The sequence below is a fragment of the Leptosomus discolor genome, chromosome 1 (genome assembly GCF_034619465.1).
Source record: "Leptosomus discolor isolate bLepDis1 chromosome 1, bLepDis1.hap2, whole genome shotgun sequence".
Taxonomy (NCBI): Eukaryota; Metazoa; Chordata; class Aves; order Leptosomiformes; family Leptosomidae; genus Leptosomus; species Leptosomus discolor.
In genome coordinates, this window is record NC_141391.1 from 91,719,934 (window position 1) to 91,740,421 (window position 20,488).

Below are 20,488 nucleotides of genomic sequence, written 5' to 3' on the forward strand. Positions count from 1 at the left end.
GAGCCCTGGGCTGGACAGGGTGGCACCCATGGGGCTGAGAGGTGGCAGACAGGGGCCATGAGGAGGACCACCAGCACGTGCCAACCTCAGCCTTGAATGTCTGCCACCGTGACAGGCAGCGGGGAGTGTGGGAGACATGTGGCCTCAGAGGGGGGGAAGTTTGAAGGACCCTCCCACCACCCCAGCACTGCTGATCTGGCTAGCAGGGCCTCAGTTTTTCCATCTATGTATCTACCTACCTACCTATCTACCTACCGAAAATGCAGAGGAAAGACTTTAGGTAAATGGCAGCACGTTAACCATAGTAAACAAACTTGAAGAGAACTAATATGCCTCTCTGCCCAGAAAGCAAAGGAAACACTCCGAACAGTTAATAGCCTTGTCCTTAAAATAAGGAGGATATTTAGCCTAAACATACATAAGGAAAACATTCTTAAGAGCCAGTCAGAAATACCAGCCTTTATTGATGGGATGTAAGGAGTCGTAAATAAAGGGGTTGCCGGAGTGGGGAAGTTCATGGAGCTGGACGACGGGCTGTATACATTGCCTTTATGAGCCGCGGTACTCAGGGCAGCAGCTGTTCACCTGTGTTGTGCCAATCCGTTAGCACCGATTGGTGGGAAACTTGCAAGAGGTGACGGAGAGCCTGCGACGTGTTATCTGCAGGACCAGGGTTTGGATTTGCCTGTCTCAGCCCTAGCTTCATGGAGGTGAGTCAGGGCAGGCGTATGTGGGTTTTGCCTTCCCTGACCCTTCCAGCGCATCAAAGGGACGAGGCAGCATGCAACTGCTCCTCTGCCTTGCTTATGCGCCCCTTTGTGACCTTCCAGTTCATTTCGGTATTTAGCGAGACCATCCACAAGCCCCATCCTACTGGCTCATAGCCAGGCTTCAAACCCAACAGTGTCCCCTCACGTGCAACCGCTCCAGCAGTAGCAAAAGGGAGAAAGCTATCCTCCCTCTTGTTTAATTGAATTAAATAGGAGTCTCCTTGTCACTGGTGGCTGCTGTGCTTTGTGGATTGTGTAACCTTCAGAGGAGACTTCGGTACAGCAAGGCACACGCTGATTCACTTCTGTAGGAGTGAAACCAGAGTAACTCAAGTCTGGGAGAGTAGATGTGGGATGCGTATTTATTTCCTGAAGTGAATGAAATGAGGAAATCCCCACCTCCTCCCTCACTGTATTGTCAAAATCATAGACAAACATATGCCCTTTTTTAAAATGATTTTTCATTATCTTATACCTACCACCAAAAGGTAGCTCAAAGACACTGTCGGGACACAACTGAGTGTGTCTGGGTATCAAAACCTGCACGTGTTTCTTAAGATATGAGGCAGGATGTGTGTGATCAGCCTCTCTGATGGGAACATACACTTCCCAAAGCCCCAGAGAAGCGAGGTTTGCTAGCACTACGCCTGCTGGCAAGGAGACCGAGTGCTGGATTGATCTGCGAAGATCAATCTGAGCTGAGGCTCCCTTCTGCGACGAGGCTGACAAATCTGCGTGGGGCTGGCAATCTCTGAAAAGCCTGGGGAGCATAAAAACGGGAGTTTCACAACTTCAACAAGGGAGGAAAACCCAAACAAGGGAGAGCTGTTTTTCCTCTTCCAGCCAAATCCCCGCCGGCACCCCGCCCAGTGGGGAGGCGGCCGAGGCATTGCCGACAAGGGGGTTCAGCATTTGGCAGTACAGGGTGCTGGGCATGCACCTAAGGCGAGGATTGCCAGAGAGGAGATGCACTGGGTGACTGCTGAACCTTGATAAAAAATACTGCACCTTTTATAACATAATTGCGTGCTTTATTGATATACACAGTAAAGCAGTATATAATACAATAGTAAGGCATATATTTGGTGAAATTTGGTATGTTGTGAAAAAAATGCAGTAAAACATAGGTTTATAAAAATAAGTAGTAAATGTTACAGTGTTGGTGTTAAAACACAATATATTATGATATCCAAGTAATAAACCAGTACTGAGTAACAATGAAATAACATGCCATATGGTATTTATGTATTCAACTACACTGATTATGTTTTACAGTTTAATACTTTGTCATTATAAGGAATATGAAATAATTCCCAAATTATGCTTAAAAAAGCAGCGATAAAGCTTTCAACTTTTTAAATATTTTTTGACAGACTCACTCCAAAACTAAGATCTAGAAAGTAAAACAAACAAAACAAAACCCTGATGAAAACAACCGTGCAATCCATTTTTCCTCCATATTTTTTCTGAAGAGAAGGTTTAATGTATAGGGGGGAAAAAAGAAAGAAGAAACCCATCCCTTTCTCAGATCTCAGTTTAAGCCTTCTGATAAAAAAGACTGTGAGAAATACCGAGGGTTCCTATTGTAATAAAGTGTTAAAAAAGCTCTTTATTAGGAAAGCAGAGGTTTGGGGGGATTGTACCTATTTCTGTAAATGATTATTATCGTTGGTATTATTTAAACGATGAGACCTGGTCACACAATGGACACGTGGTGATGATGTAACATTATCTGTACGTAATTGTCAGGAACACCACAAAACCAAAGTGAGGTAGAAATAGCATGACTAGCCATGTTCAATGTTAACTAGCATTCAAAATAAAATCTTTCCCAAGTTTAATTACACTTCATACAAGAAGAGGTAACAGATTTTTTTACTCTCGCAGTATAAAGTCAGATGGGGTGTTTCTACATATTCTAAGGTTAAATTAAAAGCTGGTTAAGAAAATGAAGTGGTAAAGCTTTTGCTGACAGCACCTCTTACCCAAACCTACCTCTCACGAGCTGCAGTCAAGCTGGCTAATCTGTTTTGCTATCAGTTCCTCTCTTTCTCACGTTATCGTTAATTGTGCAGGACAACTTGTAGAGCAAAACAAGGGGAAGGAGAAAGGACCAGGGCCTTTGTTTTGGTGATAAATATTGCATGGAGCAGTGTGGCTACCTTCACCTGATCACCATACACACGCAAGAACAGCAGTAACTCTTCTACAGCCTTTCCCAAAGGTTGCTCGCAGCGTTACAGCTCCTTGGGACTGGCTGCTGTAGCAGGCTGAGACACGTATTGTGGAAAGCTCTGGTTTTATTTTCCAGAGGACTGAGAGGCTTCATGCTTATTAACAGCCTGGGCACTGGACAAGCAAAGATGCTCTGTGAGTAACCTACTTGTGCTTCGGGTCAGAAGCTGATCCCACAGGGGGTCAGGAGGGAACTTCTCCCTTTCTTCTCTCCTCTGCAGCAAAGGTGACACGAGCGGTGGCGGCAGGAGGGGAGAGCTGTACCCGACTCCTGCTGAAGCACTGGCTGCTGGCCGCAGCCAGCGGGGCACCGGACACCGAAGTCCAAAGGTTTAATCTGGTAAGGCAATTTTTATGTTCCTTTACTAATAGCATTCAGGAATTTAGTTAGCTGAGGAAATGCTGGCACGTACGACGGTCACTAAATTCTTTCTTTTTCTTCTTTCTTCTGGGGTTTTTCTTTTTTTTTTTTTTTATTTTAATTAATTTTTTTGCAGGCTCTGTCATGTAATGTGCTCTTTCATTTAATTATTGCAAACTTGCTGTGTGATTCATATAATTCTTAGGTTTATTGGAAAGTGAAATAACCACCTTTGTTAGAAGTTCAGGAATTTTTTTTTTTAAGCCAGCCCTAGTCAGACAAAACCAACGGGAAATGTAAGTTGGCTGTTTTGATGTTGCTGCAGGAAATACTTTTTTTCTTTTCTTCTTTTTGACAGGCATGGAAAAGAACACAGGACATGAATCTCTCTGATGCAGTTACAGAGCTGAAATGATACTAAACAAATGCACTGCCTCAGTATTTTTTTGTGGTTTTTTTTTAAGGGGGTTTCTATAAACAATTATTTTTTATAAAGCACACTTTAGTTTACAATCTTTCATTATAACTGTTATAAATTTTTTTTAAACAACCCAAAATGCGTTCCATATAAAGAAATGGCAAGTTATTTATCTATCAAGATTTTACATGTAGTTTTCTTATAATTTTTGTACAATTGCATAGACGTGTAAAACCTGCCATTGTTAACAAAACAGTAACAGACTTAGGAAACTACTGAAATCTACAGTATAGTACCACTACCCTTCACAAAAATATAGATTTGTTTTCTTGTAAACTCTTACAGTCTAATCCTCTTTGTAGTATGAATATTATAAAAACCATGCGGGACGCCTGAAGTTGTAAAACACATCTTGCTATTCTAACACCTTGTCGTCGGTCATCACTGTCACTAAGGTTTCCATCGCTCTTCCCAAGTCGCCTGCCATGTGGAAAAGGCTCCCTACATTGTGGCCTGAAACAGAAAGTCAAAGAAGAGGAAATTAAACAAAGACAACACAGCAGCAGATTGGTAGGAATATTTTACAGAAAAGACCGAGCACCGATCCATCACTGCCCATGTACCGCTCGCTGCCGTCCCCAGCGGAGTACACCGGAGAGCACTCTTTCCAAAAGTCTCCTAGATGAGTCTAATATGTTGCCGTTAGCAAAAGCTGCCAGTTTTGCAGAACACTTATCAGCAATACTGGCCTCAATGTTTATGGTAAACTACGTCAGCAATAAGCCAGCACGTTTGTGTTCCAAAATAAAACCACCTCATAGCGATGAAGCTGTATCATTATGAATGTTCACCAAAAGCAACGATTAAATCCACTGACATCACAGAAAAGTTTCCAACTGGTGCTGCAAGTGTTTGACCATTCAACGTTCTATCAAGGAGAAAAACAGAAACAGAGAGATCAGTGGTAATTAACTAAACCATTAATCCCAAGAGGTCCCAGCAGGATACCTGCATGGCTAGCTAAAATGATGAACATACTAAACGGCTGCAGTTTATTCAGTCATTTTTAAAATATCCTTTGCTTTTCAGACAGTAGTCCAGCAGAAACAAAGATGCCACATTTATCAAATAACTACTGTACAGTGGCTCACTTGCGCATTTGTGCTCTCCCGTAACCCCTGGAAAGTTCTAAGATGGTATAACCACAACACATGTTCCTCCCATGCAGAAGAGATAAATAAATGCAGAGTACAATTCTGGAGATGAAACCAGCAACTTCTCACACTCATTTTAGCACCGCTGCAAATGGAAAGGAAAGGTAGCAATGCTGATCAGCAGTAAGAAGTGGCTTCAGTGCAATTAGCAACTAAACAGACACGAAGGTAGGGAGATTAAATTGCCAAAAGTTGCCATTTTAGGCATTTGGCATACCCTGCCTGGTCTCCAGCTGCTGTTCAGAAAAGCACGGGTCTCCTGCAAGTCCTGTGTCAGAACTGCAGCTCTCTACAACTGTCTCAAATACCCTCTGGCATCTCAAACGACAGAGACATCACGGTTTAAACAGCTGAATCCCACCTGGAGTCTCCTTCCTGAAAAAATGCGACTGAAGAGGGAATATGACAGAGATCTAGGCACCCTACAAGATGAGCATCCAAACCAAGGACTGAGTGTTCAAGACTTCTTGCAAGGACAAGGAAGAATGAGCAGACAGAAGGTCTTAAAACAAGCAGAAGGAAATTATACTCAACACAGCTCATAATTGTATTACTGAACTCATCGCCACAGGCTGATATTGAGGCCAAACACATAAATGAGTTAAATAAGGAGTTAGAAAATAATCAGTGAAGAAAGATTTACTTAGATGCAAAGAAGTGCATCTGACCTCCAACTCAAGAAGTCCCCAAGCTGCAGTGCCAGCAACTGAAAGTATACAACAGGGGAAGTAATATTCAATAAAACTGTATGTTGCTATGGCCTGAGGGGTTTGATTTACTCCCTGAGAGTACTTGCGATAGATTATCTGCCTGGAAAAATGTGGGAGGTGCAACCCACCTGCCCACAGCCCTGCTTCCCAGGAATGCTTTGCGTTAGCCTGGATGCCAAGTCCTCACCACGGTCCTTGAGGAAGGAGCACCCAAATGAAGAAAGGACATGACCAGGGTATCCAGGATACAACTTTCATGCAGCCCCTACCCGTAATGTGCCAGAGCCTGACATGTCACCACGGGTGTCCCTCCTGACACAACTGTCTTTTCTAACAACAGGAATGAACCATCACTGTGGGGCAAATCAAACTCACCATCCTCTTCCAAATGTTCAAATATTATGGTAGTCATGCACTGTTGACATTTCTACAGTACCTGGGAGCTTGGAGTGACGTTAGTTAATACTCATCAGTATTTATGGAATAGAAAAAAATGACTTGAGAAATATTCAGAGAAGCTTGCTTCTTCTGGAGAACTACTACCACCTTTACATTCAAATACTAGTTTTTAAAGTTTTTTTTTTTTTTTTTCTAACGTAGCATTTGTTACAAAAAATGATGTCAAAGCTAAATGATAACTACTCAACAAGCTGCCTGTTCAGTAGTGAGCTGTGCTGTGCATGGCACAGCTTGCCAGGTATTGATACAAAGAAATACTTGGTTCTAATCTAGTGATAATTGCACTAATGCACAGAGAAACAGATGCACCAAACAGCAATTTCATTCATAAATCATTAATGTATAGCCATCCTATTAATTCTAAGCAAAACCTTGTCATTTTGCTCATCAACATGTCAAGTAACAGCTTATGAAAAATTCCCGCCAAGTTTACTTTAAAGTAAATGTATGCTACTACATTTATTTTAGATGTAAGGGACAACCTCTCTTACTGGCACCTTGCAAGCTGAGATCAATCCCGCAAATTCCACCACGGAAAGTGAAAATTTGACGAAGCCATATGAAAGCAAGGACATGTTTCAGACGGGAGATGCTTACGTAAGCAGAAAGGTAACTGCCACTGGTTTGCTCTACTGAGCTGAAACTCTGACATGGCTCAGGTACATTTGTAGCATGTGGTATGAAAGCCTTATCAGAATAACTCTGGTATAGCCTGACCCTGCAAACTACTTTCAAGAAATCTCTAGGCTTTAAATACTCTTCTTCTTCCTCACCTGGAGCAACCTACAGACACAAGACAGGGCAGAGGTGAGAATGGTAACTGTCCAGCCAGCTGTGAGAGGCACGGCTGCCTGTGGGATCATGGTCCCTCATTCAGGTTCGTTGCGATCTGCTGTTTCTAGAAACAATGACGGGACTGTAGGGCTCTTCAGGGACTCCAACACCACTCATTCCCAGCTCGGGAAGAGAGATTACCCTTCCATGGACTCAGAGCAACCCAAACTGCTGAACCCCATCTTAAGAAAAAAATCAGTGTTTGTTTATACTATTTTGTTCTGTCAGATACAGAGCTGTAAATGTGACAAAGGCAAGCTAGTCCTATAGAAAGAGGCTAGGCCTAGAAAGAATAACTTCAATCAAAAATACTGAAAATAAAAGTCTTTCAGAAGCATGCCACAGCCGGTACAAACTGCTAAATTGTTCAGACAACTAAAACATGGGCCAAGAAAATCTTACGCATCCAGGGATCCCTAGATATTCTTTAATACATAAAAATTACAGGAATGTCTGCTAGTCTTGTTTTCTTTTCTTTGTTAATTGCTGCCATATTTTTCAAATAACCATGCTTTGAATCCAGTCTCCCTCCACAAAAGCTGCGCAGAGGCACGCTGGGGTGGTTAAGGAGATACAACTCCCTCTCCCCGCCACCATCCACACAACCTCTCTAGGACAGGTCTTAACTTCCTTTGCAGAAAAACCTGAACAATCGTGTTCTCCTCCTGAGCTATCTGAGTTTACAGCTCAGAGCATGACCATAAGCCACTGCCGACTGCAGTTTATGTTAACAGCTGGACTGTGAAGTGCAACAGCGTGGGGACCGCAGTCTCCGGGACGCTCACAGGGTGGGAGGACGGGACAGAAGAGCAGGCGATATAGCTGCGCTCCAGCCACTCAACTGGCGAGCCCTCAGCTGGGCGACACTGCACCGCCAGCAGGTTTTTTGCCTCTCTCGCACATGGGAGTAACAGTCAGGTCAATCAAGACTGCAAACAGTTGAGATCAACATACGCAATAACAACCTGGTACTATATGTGCAATGAATGCACCCTCTTCTGTCATGCCTGTGACCTAAACAAGCACTCAAATTCACTGACTGTTTCTATATAGCTCTGCTGCTTCTGTTGAATACTGCTTTACTTGCCCTCTCTAAGAATGAAACATAGAAAATTGACATTTTTAATTAAGAAGCAAATGAGAAAAATACTGTCCTCAAAGCACTTAAAAAACCATAAATCATAGCTTTCCACTCATCATTATTCGTATTTTTAAAGTAATGCCACCAAAGAAGGCATTAATTCCATTCGCTCTTTTTAAACATTAAAGCTGAAAACATTTTCTCCATGCTTGAGGCACTGAAAGGTTGAAAGATGCTACTGTCTAAGAAAAGAACTAGCACACTCTTTGAAATGCAGCAATAAAGCTCAAAATGGACATGGACAGTATTAACTTAGACTTATAAAATGGAGGGAATATTAACACAGGCGCATTTGCTTTGAAAGCAGAAGACACCTATTTCTGCAGACACTAACTACATCACTCCTGGCCACATAAAGAACGATGCGTTTCACATCTGCTGAATTTGCTTTAGAGGCTCTGCTGGAATTAAGGCCCTTGGGTGAGGGCGCAGTAACTGAATACCAATCTTATACTACAGCTTGTCAGAGAAATAAATGTGGAACATTCAGACTTGAAAGAGTAGACAGAAAGTAAATTAAGAAACCCCAACACAATGCAGTGCCTTTTTTAGCAGCACAGATTTCTAACCCTTCCCCAACAAAAGAAATATCCTTCCTGTTGGTGGCTTGGATTTTGATACCCTTATTCGCATCGAGTAATGCCACGAAACCCATGGGATTACACACGAAGACAATACCTAAATGTGAGTAATGGGATCAAAACCTGGCTGGGTGGGTTTAAAACCGCATGATTTGCCCTTGTACAAATGGACTCACACATAAAGCAAAAGCTGTTCCATACCTTAGCTCATACACTTCATAAGCAGGCGAAGAGTCGTGTTTTATATTCAGCTCTGCAAGTTACCAAGTCCCCTCTGGAACCATCAGTGAGAACAAATACAGCTGACAGTGGTGAGGGATTCATTGAAGTCAATTTTTTTAGGGTTAAGCTGCTGGAATCTGATCAGGTAGGACAGGCCCATTTTTCTTTTTTTAAAAAAAAAATTAATTGTATCAAATATGCCTTCAGCAGCAGAAGCTTTTTCTGAATAATATGAATAAGGACAGTGGAAATCAACAACCTGTTTTTCTGAACTGGAGAACAATTCTCAGACTGTGTGAGCTGAGAACATGCAGGGCTGAATATGAAATAATTTCCATAAAAGTTCTGGACTGGTGCAGTCTGTTGACATCCCAAGCACCCTTTTTTGGTCCATATGAGAAGATGGGCCATTTGAGGACAGACTTAACCTGCACCAAGGATCTTAAACTTGAAGTAGCTGGATCTGTGCCAGCTCCTACAGCCAATGCAGAGAACTGCTGTATTCCAAGGTACCACGTTAAAGAACTCCTGGCTTACCCAGAGTAGCCTGCCAGTGACTGGAGGGTCACAACAGCTCTGCTAAAAACCTCAGCACGGTGTGCTTCCATGAGCCCCTGCCTCTGCACCAGCAGAAGTTTGCAAAACGGGTTACTCTTCAATTTCTGCCTCATCCACACCGAACATCTTTTGTGCGGGAAAGGTCATTTCACAGCTACTTGCAATTGCACTCAGGCAGTCTCTGAAGTTTATCTTTAACAAGAATTTTTGCTAGGAATTCACCTTTCAAATGTTCTATCTGGTTGGCGAGTGAAGAGCAGCTTCACAGTGGGAAAAACAAGGCTCTCCAGAAATACTTTCAAAGGTGCTATGACAACACGGCGCAAAACGTTTTCCTCCATTAACAAGCAGCAACGTACAAACTCTAAAATCTATTTTGCGTCAAACCAACCATGTCCGAAGCGCACAGTGAAAACCATCGCCCATTTGCATTGCTGAATACAACACTGAAGAGCTGGTGAATGTTAGTAGCATTCTTCATTCTGCAATACTGTATCAGGAAATTAAAACACCTGAATCTCTTATACCTCTCAACTCTCACCGTTCTAAAGAAAAAGAAAAAAAACTATTTAATAACTGGAGACGATGGCTGGTATATTGGCACATACATGTAAATACAATTGCGAGTACGTAAGCAGAACAGCAAGAGACATGGGTCTCCCTGTTGTGCTTACATACATGAGTAATAGAAAATAAGTCAATGATTGCAGCATATTTGCTGACCACTTTTATCATACAGAGGCTTAATTTCAATGTATTATTTTCTCCCTCAAATGGCTGAGTTTCCACCTCTGGGAGGACGTAAGAAAATGCAGATCCCCGAGTTGACATTGTCTCCACTGAAAGTTGAGAGGTACGCTACCGTTAGGGCACACATGGGGAATGCACTCAGCAAAATCAAACAAAACCCATAGCAAAATAAAACCACCCCCGCCCTTCGCCAAACCCAAGCAAACCCGCGCTGCCGTCACACGCATGCTGCGCACAGAAAGCAAGCTGTGATAAACAGAAGCCATGGCAGTGAGCCTGCATCTCACTAACCTCTCTCACTGGCTTTCCAGGGGCATTTCTTCCTTTAGGGACAGAGAGAGGAAGTGGAAGAAATATCAGAAAAGAAAGGGAAAAAAACCACACATGAATATATATTTTATACTGTAAGAGACAATTCAATTTCCATTTAGGAACTTGATATAAAATAACCACATTTCTGCTTTAAACAAAGACTGAAAGTGCACTGAAATCCACAGAGCTGATATATTCAAGAACAGTACTGTAATCTGTGGCTTGGTTTCAACCTAGCAAAAACACTGGACAAAACTACTAAAATCAACTTACAGGACTTTTAGTTGAGTATAAGGATGGCAGAGATGATTTGAATTCACTTTCTGAGCATCCAAATTTCCTCAATCTGAGTACTTCTACTAATCAGTATTAGCGGTAAAACTGTGTTTACCCAATGTCACCCAGACACTTTACATTTTATTATGGCCTACATACACATATACAGGTACACATTCATATATACACATACGTGCACACACACACATTTTACATACCGAGAGCTGTACACTGGAATATCACATGCTCACATTTAAGATAAACATATTGTGAAACATGTTTACAACAAGCTGATCTGCGACCATGGTAAAACTGAGGGGGCAGAGGGAGAAAAAAATTTCAAGTAAAAGGGGAAAGTATCTCATAACTTTCAAGTTGTACTGCCAAAACAGAGGAGTCATTAATGAGTTTAGCTGAAAAGATGTTCCTGATAAGCCTTCACGGAAGCCATACGTTGATCATACCGATTTGTCTCAAACACTTACCACAGAATACTTGTTGTTTGTGGTTTTTTTTAAAAAAAAAAAAGAAATCCAGGTGTCAATTGGCAGCAGAAACACTCCCCTGCCCTCCTTCCCATCACACAGCCAGTGACATTAAGATGCTCGCTGCCTCCAAAAGCAGGGTCCCACTATCACTGCTACACTACCACAAGCACCAGTATGGCCAGATTTTGTAGCCTTAGGTGAGAAAGTCACGTGGCAGGCGCTGTTCAAGAAAGTGGATGATTTTTGCCCCAGAGCTGTTGTAAATGATGTAATTGTAAACGACGTATGGGACAAGAGGGAGAGAGACAGATATGTACAGGAGAACACACCGGTCAGTGTAACAGTAACCTAATTGCTGTCAAGTGTTTTTCTAGGTATGTCAGCCGGCAGGAGAAGGGAAGGAAGACAATAAATAGCTTTGCACGTATTTTACAAGGAGCAGAACAAGGGTCAGCAACAGAGCAAAGCTGAACAGAGGTGGTAAAGGAGAGGAGAAGGTGGAGGAGGTGACTGGCATCATGACCACCGCAGGTCAGAGCCACCACCCAAATACAAACTCCAGGCAACGGAAAAGGCCGGAGCAACCTCTGAAGGGCCTGGACAGCAAAGGTTACGATTTACTGAACAGTGGAAGTTTTATTCCCTTCCTTCCCCTCCCCCTCTTCCCAACAGCATACTTACTATTACAAATGGTAAGAACAGGTTTGAAGTCCTGCTCTGCATGTGGGTTTTTATTCTGCTCCTAAGGGAAGCCTCGACTCTCCTTATGTTTATACCACATGTGCTGGTGGTGCACAGAGGTACCAGAGTGAGCTTGACAGCCAGGAGGGGTGTCGCTTCAGTCCTAAGGACTTCACCTTGCAGGCCTGCCTAACTCCCTAGGACTTACATGAGCACCTACACAGCCTGCAACCTCCTCTGGTGCTTTCATCAGGAGCCACGGATTCCCTAAAAAACACCTCCTAGGAAGGAAGATGAGAACCTCTCACCAATATAAATCATGTACAGAAAACCCTTGAAAATGAAGATACAAAACCCATTGCATACTTTGGTCTTCTGAGGAAGAGCCCAAAGCTTTAGGTGAGTAGGTGGTCTACCTAAGGCTTCCAGAAACTGCAGCATAGTGCAGCTGGGTGTGCAAGAGTACTGGGGCATGAATGAGATCCATCAGAAGACAGTTTAGCTCGGGTCAAGAGGAGAAAAGAACTGCCTACGTACAAAATACTGCTTCCTTTCAGAGGCCTTAAGAAATGCCTACCTGTCTACACAAGCACCCAAAATTGCAGCTAAACAGTGTCTAAACGTCTACATGAGACAGACTGGATTCTGCTTGAAAACGGATGTATTCAAAGATAACTGGGATAGCTCTGCACCACACAGAACAGCTGGTGAGGAAAGTCTGTGGTGAGTAATCAGCCCTAGAATTTGTTAAATGCAACAAAGAGTAGCACTACTACTATAGTAGCAGCTAATTTATTTCGGAGGAAGATTAAAAAGGGTTTAATGGATTTTACTTTATTTTCTTCTTTGCATATGAATGAATGTATGTCTCTAAGTTTTAAGGCAAGCAGTATGGTTTGGCATAAATTGCAGAGGAAGAAGATTGTCTGTATTGCTGCATTTCTGAAAATTTGTATTCTATAAGGCATCAAAATACTGACACACAATCCATGGGTGCCTAATTATCTATTATTCCTGCTCAAATCAAGACCTCCTGCCCTTACAAAACAGAAGTCTTTCTTTCTTTTTCTGTATTGGAAATCTACATGACATTGTAATACAGGCAAAGGTACACCAAGAATGATCAAATCAAACCTGAAAGCAGAGGCACTAATAAAAACTTCATGCATCTATGCCGATTCAAATTAAAGCAGAGAGCACAAAGCATCTACTGCACTGCTCCTCTCATTGAACTCAGGAGAGGGACAAGCTATGGAGCGGAGAGATCTGGGTCTGCGAACAGTTTTTCTTCTTAAAAAAAAGTTCCTTGAAGGTTTGTTAAATTCTTTAATGTAATCTCAGTTTACATCACAACCGAGCATTATAAATCACGACAGATCTAATCCTCCCCATCACTATCCCAGCAGAAATCTGCAGAGAAGCTCAGGCACTTCAGTACTGTTGTGCCACAGGGGAGTGATAAGGGATCTCACACATCTGGGCTTGCTGATGCGGGATGTAGAACCATAGCACAAAGAAGGGGATATAGTCCAGAAGAGGCCAGGGTAGCTCAACTGGAAGAATATTTCTGGAATACCCCTACAGTATAATAACTCCAGGGTACTCTTCCACTGATTCAGTAAAGTGTGAAAAGAAAAGCCTGCATCATAAGACATTTTGCTGTCAGAATAAGAGAAACTGCATTATTTGCAGTGCTGAAAATTGCTAGTTCCACTTAGAATATTAGTCCCATTCATGACAGAGCCTGGCTGATGCAAGAGTGAGAGGAGAGAATGTGTCTGGTGTGTTTTTATGCGACTGAGATAAAAATAAAACCAAACTTGTAAAAGATGGTGCTATTCTTAGTGCCATTTATTTATTGCTGTGGGGTCTTGCAATTTCAACGCACAAGACAACATCTGTATTAAGCAATACCATGTTAAACAGTAACAGTGCGTACTGATCCCTCTCCAAATGTTTTCACATGATGTCATTGCCTCTTAGCTCTTTAAGCCAACATGGTCTCATTTCTGACCACTTCTTGGCTGTCGCTTCCTCGTTGTCCACCAGCAAGGGCTCTGCATTGAAAGCCTGGGAAGTTCTCTCACCGACCTCAAGAACTTCTGCCCCCAAATTCCTCTCTGAGCTTCATTCATAGAAAGCATTTGCCACAAAACCATAGCCGCAAAACACAGCCTGGTCCACCACGAGATCCGTCTGAAGCAGAGCAACTTGTTTGTCCCCAGTGCTGCAGGAGAGATGAATTTGGCTCTAAAAATACTGGCCTGCCAATCTTACCTTCTAACTGTGAACCAACTCCCTGGAGATTTAGAAGCTCGTGCATAAATACAGCGTGAAAATGTTTTCCTCTGTGGCCCATTATCAAGCAGGGTCAAATAAACCACTGAGGTGGTATTTAATGGTAGATTTCCACTAAATGTCAGACCTCTGGCTTTGACATCTGTTTTGAGTTAGCACAGCAGCTGTTTGAAGCAGCTGCAGCAGTTGTGAATTTGCTGGGAGCAGCAAAGTAAAAGACAGTAGATTAAAAGGAAATAAAAATTCCTTAAGGACAGCAATCATCAGGTATTCAGCAGAATTTCTCTCTCCAGAAATGAAACAGCTTTTAGCACCAACAGTCAGCTGTGCAAGGATCATGGAGGTCCTCTGCTCCTTAGGAAATGCCAAGAACTGCCAAAAGGTTAAACTGAAGAAACAAAAAAAAACCTATAAAAGGTATATAGTAAAAGAAGTTGTTGCATCTGAGGCTTATGAAGGTCTATGATAGGATTTGTTTAACACATGCTTCTCTGAAATACATTCAAAATGATGCTATGAAGCCTTGATGCCCTTTTAAAAACAACTTTATGCAGCAAAAGCTTGCAAAATATCATAACCCAAACGAATCTATCTCCAGGTGAGTGGCAATTAATTACTACTACATTTTACTGCTTTGTTTCAGAAGTCCAAAATAAGAGCTACTACTTGCTTTTGAAAACTATTTCCCAACCTCAACAAATCTTAGTCTTCCAATGCTTTTGATATTTAGACTAAACATTTCGTTTTAAATTTGTATCCTGTGATGATCAACTATACATCTGTGCACCCAAGCACAGAAATTCATTTTCTCTCTTCACTGCTTATTCAGCTCTGGACTTTTCTCATGAACCAAAGCCTTCACAGTCCAGTTCACTCTTGTCATCTTGTTCTGCACTCCTTCAAGTTGTCGTTCTCCTAATGCCAACAGGATACCCAGAATTATGTCCCCGATTCAAAAGGCCTGTCTTTCCCTATGCTGTGACACAGTGGAGCTGGACGTTTAGCTTGAAATTTAACATGCTTATTTTTACAGGATACAAAGGACACCCAGATTTCATGTCCTGCCAGTAACTTCCCAGGCCTTTTAATACATCCCTTGGTTTCCTCCATTGATTCCACATATAAATTTCAGGTTATTTGTATGGATGTTTGTCCCTTCCTGGATTTAATTTTGTTATTCTCACTTTCAATCTAGTTAGGTTTTGATGAGTGCCCTGTGTTCTCTGCAGCTCTTCTGGAATTGCACGGTCTATGAATATCATCGCAGACTTCTTCTACAGCATTAGTACAGAAATAAACAAAGCTACTTCTAATACTAGTCAATCTTGGGCATTTAATCCATCTTCATTATAGTTTTAATTCCTACAGATAGTATGTATCACATGTGGTGTCACTTTACCCAAGTAGTTTGAATTTACCTTTCAAATAATACTTCATAAATTCCTGTATCACAGCACACTTCTGAACACCACACAGGGATGACTGAGCTTCTTGCATCTGACAATTTTTTAATTCTATTTAATAAGAATCAATACAAGAAAATGTATTCTTTATAGATCTGTGCTCACTGCTTTTTTGGGCTTATTGCTCTGCTTCCTGAATACCTACAAATAGCTTGAGATTCGATGCAACCCGTAATGCAAAGAAATAAAATGTTACTTGCACCACACCTGAATCCTTACGCCATGACCTCTTCCCAGGGTGCTTTGCCAAACTGCTTTCACTCTTGCAATTACGCTTTGTTCTTTAATTACAGACTGGAAAACCGAGACACAGATTGGCACCTTTCAACAGCAAAAAGGCCCCTGATTCAGCGGTTTGTTGAGACCAGCCAACCCTGCTTCCTTTTCTCTTTCCTGCAGTCTTATCAATTTTAAGTTATATCCTTGATGCCCGTGGAATACGACTGACCACAGCATCCTTCATCTCACAGTGAAGGTCTACATGAGGCTGCAGCAAATTAGCTGCAGATATAAGCTTTGTTTATGCGGGTATCAGTTGAATATCATTTAATCATTGAAACGGGAGTAGAAGAAAACTCCAATAACTGAAGTTTACACAAGATCTCAGCAAAATTGATGATGTCAGTAGCCTTTTGTATCAATCAGTGAACGGAAATCCATTTGCACTAGTTGTAGGACAAACTATTTCTCACAGGGGGCCTGACCACTCCTATTCCTCAACCAAAAAAAACAATTATAAACCCGACATTCATGCAAATGCATCAAAAGATACATGAAGAACAGAGAAACCTGGTCGAGGTACTACTCTCTTTAGCCAAAACCCGGCACAATTCTCCAAAAAAGTGAGTGACATTTCCTCTCAGCTGGACTACTCTTTTTCTGTAGCCAAAGAGAGAGGAAGATGCAGATTCTGGCTCGACCCAACAGTGTCTTGGTCAGGCCCAGAAGAAAAGTCCGATGGGAAGCCTGACTCTGCCTGATGGCCTGTGCCTGCTCGTGGCTGCTGCACCAGAAGCTCCTCTCACGGCTTGGCTGAGGAGGACAGAAGACATGTGTCAAACAAAGACTGTTTCTCCTCCTCGCTCAGAGCCCTCCATGCAGCTAGAGAGCATTTTTGTTCCCTAGTCCTGCTTTTGTCCTGCTAGTCAGGCAGGGAAGTTGCTGCAATCTCTCTTAGGGATGCTTGTGATCACATACTACACATTTAACATAGTTACTGAATTGAGAAACAAAATAAGGGAATACATTTTTTCTCTGTATTTAAATGACCACATTTTGCACCACCAGAATGAAAATGTGAAGTTACAGTTTAACTTATGGAATTAAAATATTAACTCATGTTACCGATTTCAATTTTTTTTTTTTTTTCCCCCACTGAACTTTGTATTCTGCCAGTCTGATTCATGAAGTTTTGTATTTTTCACTAATAAAATAGAATTGAAAACCTTTTCTATTCTCAGTCAGTAGAGAGTGATATCCAACAGACTTATCTCTACCTATTTATACAGAGGAAATGAACCATTGTATTTCAAATATCTCATTAACCGTTGTTTTGTAAATTGCTCCTATTTTACTTTAAACTTGTTTTTAATAAGAAACACCTGTCGGTGTCATCAGCTATGATTACAAATTAGATACCACATTTGGTGAACATTTTAACATATGGTGTATCTACACCTAGACACGTAGGATTATGCAAGATCTCCTGAATACAATGTATTTACACAAATGATGGTCACTGATAAGAAAGCACTGTCTGTTGCAACCTTGTGTACACACCAGCTTTAAAAATAAGTCCATTTTTATCTACACACCAGTATTTGAAAGATTTTTCACCTGTTGTCTCTGATAATTACTACCTAGGCAAAAGGAGGGCTGGACAGATGACTTTTTCATACAACGTTGAGGTGGAGATGAATGTAGTTAACAATATATTGCATTAGTTTTCTTCACTAATATCTTTCTAAATGATTCCATCCTTTGATCTGTAGCATGAGATCTTACACAGTTTATACTGCCTTCTCCTTTTCACTGCTCACAGATGATGCCTGGTGAGAGCTGAGCTTGCTTTGAAACCAAAGGATGGAGAAAACTTGACTTCACTGAAAATACAGCATGATGGTTAATGTATTTATCTACCAAAAAAGAACCTCTGGGTGATGTGGGAAACCTGTGCAAGGGGTCCTGTGGTAAGTCTATACCCCTACTGAAATCCACTTAACGGCCTGTCAATAGACACCAGGACTCTCTATTGCCAAGAGGTTTATGTCTGAGCCTTCTTTCACAGTAACAGGTAATATCCCAGACTTCCCATCTCCTGCTAGGAACCTAAGCCAGCAGCAGCAGAGTATTGTCTCTGAGCTCAGAAAAGACCTTCCTAAATGAAAAAACGTTGAACAAATAAATCCCAATAATACAAATGCTTATCTTTAGCAAACAACAGAAATAACCAAAATGGAATCACTGAAAGAGATGCTGTGGCTGTACTCACAAGAGCAGCCTATGCTGCACAAACAAGCAGCCCACTTCTTTTTCCTCCATCACTCTGGACCCAAGTGCTACAAGGTTGAGAACTTTGAGTCAGAACTGTAAGAATATTGCCAACCAGATTCTTCTTGGAGAAAGATAAGGACAGAAGAAAAATGTGCTAAGACATGTATTAAAAATAAATCAGCAAGGGGACTGACTGAAAAGGACGGAAGCTGTGAGAAAAAGAACATGGGAAAAGGGAAGAGAAGAAAATGCTCAGGAAAAGAGAGTCTCAGACAGACACTGTTTCATCCATGTTATCTAGTAAGGGTTACCTGTGGAGACAGCTTAAGGTGAAGGAGGAGCAGGGTGCTTCTCCACTCTAAATAAGACAGGTTTCTCTACAGCTACTGTTAAATCGAAAACAAAGAGCAGCAAAAAAACCCGAAACCAAAACACAACCCCCTGAAAACATCAAGGAACAGAATGCACTTTTATCTTCTTTCCTCTCATCTGCCGCGGGCAGCAGCGCTCACCTCTGGAGCTGGGGAAGGAGTTGTTCAGCTGCTCCATCACTTCCTCCAGACCTGTGCTTGTGTCCTGGGGAGGGCTGAGCAGCTCATCCTCGCCTGGAAAGCAAATCCACACCACTGCATGAGAGTCACTGTAGAACCATTTGTTAATAGCTTGCTATTGTGTAGTTCCTCACGAAGTTAAGGCTGTTCACTTAAACATATTTTCTGCTTAGCATACAATCCAAGTTTTAAAGGTGAATTTTGTTAACTATTATGTTTCTTTTTAAGGATGAAATTAAACAATTAATTTTAAACAATTAAACTGACTTTAATTTGTTAAAAGGGTCAAAAGAAATAATCTATTTTGTTAAAAGAAGTGGGGTAAAATGTCTGCTAGGAACATTTACTTCCATAAATGACACTTGTTGTTTCAGCTTCTCTTATTCTATTAATGGAAAAAGAAATTGCTGTTGTGAGTGCTGCTATTGCGCATCTTTCTAATAGTGCTGGATTCACGTTAGCACTGCTTTGCCTAGCTGTGTAAATCAGTAGAAACCCAGATTCTCATCTGCATCAGTATTAATATTTCTGACAGTTTAATTGCATCAGATTGGCGCTCCAAGAACATTCAATTGTACTGTAAAAGGGTTTAGCAGCAGTTTAATAAAGCGAAATACATTTCTCCCACTGAACAATTTCTATAACCTGATTATAAGGCAGCAGCTTAATGGGAAATTCAATACATTTTATTTTCACTGGGCTTTTTTTGGTCATGGTTTCAGATAACTAAAATCCATATGTTGATTCTACTGTAGACCCTGGCCTCCAATACAAATAAAGCATCTGAAAAAAGAATCCACCTAAAGGATACACTTAGAGTGAGATTATCCTTTTTTTTTACTAGATTTCTTTTATCCCTATTAAAACACAAAAGCAATTTTGCCTGCTGTAATAACCATGAAAGGTACATCCTTATTTTGAAAATGACTTATCAACCCTTTATTGTAACATGTCTTGCCCTACTCAACTTGAGTAATAAACTGCCTGATCTTCTGTTAGCATTTACATTCATTAAACACTGAGGTGCTCCGTTTTAGTGGAAAGCCTACTAAAAAGAGAGCTAATGGAACACTTCACAACTGCATATATTTCCTATTATTAGGCTTAGTGTCAGCCTCACCTCAGGGCCAGAAGTTTCACAAGAGTTATTACTGACCAAAAGTAATTTTTCCCACTCCAGTACAAGAAGTGGGGTAAAGTGTCTGCAAGAAGCACTTAATTCATGTGACGGTCTTTGTATCAGCTTCTTTTATTCCATTAATGGTCTAAAAATAACTGCTGAGACTGCTTGCAGTTTGTTCAGCTACTGACTGGTGCTGGGTTCACACAAATCAACTTGCACCTCGAGTTACTTTTGCATCAAGTGTTGCACCAACAGAGGTGCCTTAGCAGAAGTACTGTCCTTCCTGCCTCTGCTGGATGTCAAGGTGAAAAGTCAGAGCGAGACCTTGCCACGTCTACCCAGGCTGAGGACCTTATCAGCATGCCTGCTGAAAGCCGCCTGGCCCTAAAGATCAAAAGAAGAGGGCAGTGGTTCTACTGTCCTGGCCAAGAGCTGAGGACACGTGCTGATTTCCAAATGTCCTGGTAAGCACTGATACTAACTGAACTGTGTTGACCCTCAAGACTGCTGTATCTTTTATTTAAAATGCATTATTTTATTTTTTTTTCTC

General features: G+C 41.5%; 1 protein-coding gene across 6 annotated transcripts in view; it reads right to left on the reverse strand.

The window, feature by feature from the left end:
• Positions 1-4,199: 4,199 nt before the first annotated feature.
• The window catches only part of DMD (dystrophin), a 1,194,940-nt gene continuing 1,178,651 nt past the window's right edge, over positions 4,200-20,488 (reverse strand). For all 6 annotated transcript variants that reach the window (XM_086469458.1, XM_086469399.1, XM_086469594.1 and 3 more), the window contains 2 exons: positions 18,777-18,869; positions 4,200-4,297 (listed from right to left, as the gene is read on the reverse strand). In XM_086469458.1, the coding sequence (XP_086325584.1) occupies positions 4,200-4,297; positions 18,777-18,869 (191 nt within the window). The remainder of the gene's footprint in view (positions 4,298-18,776; positions 18,870-20,488) is intronic.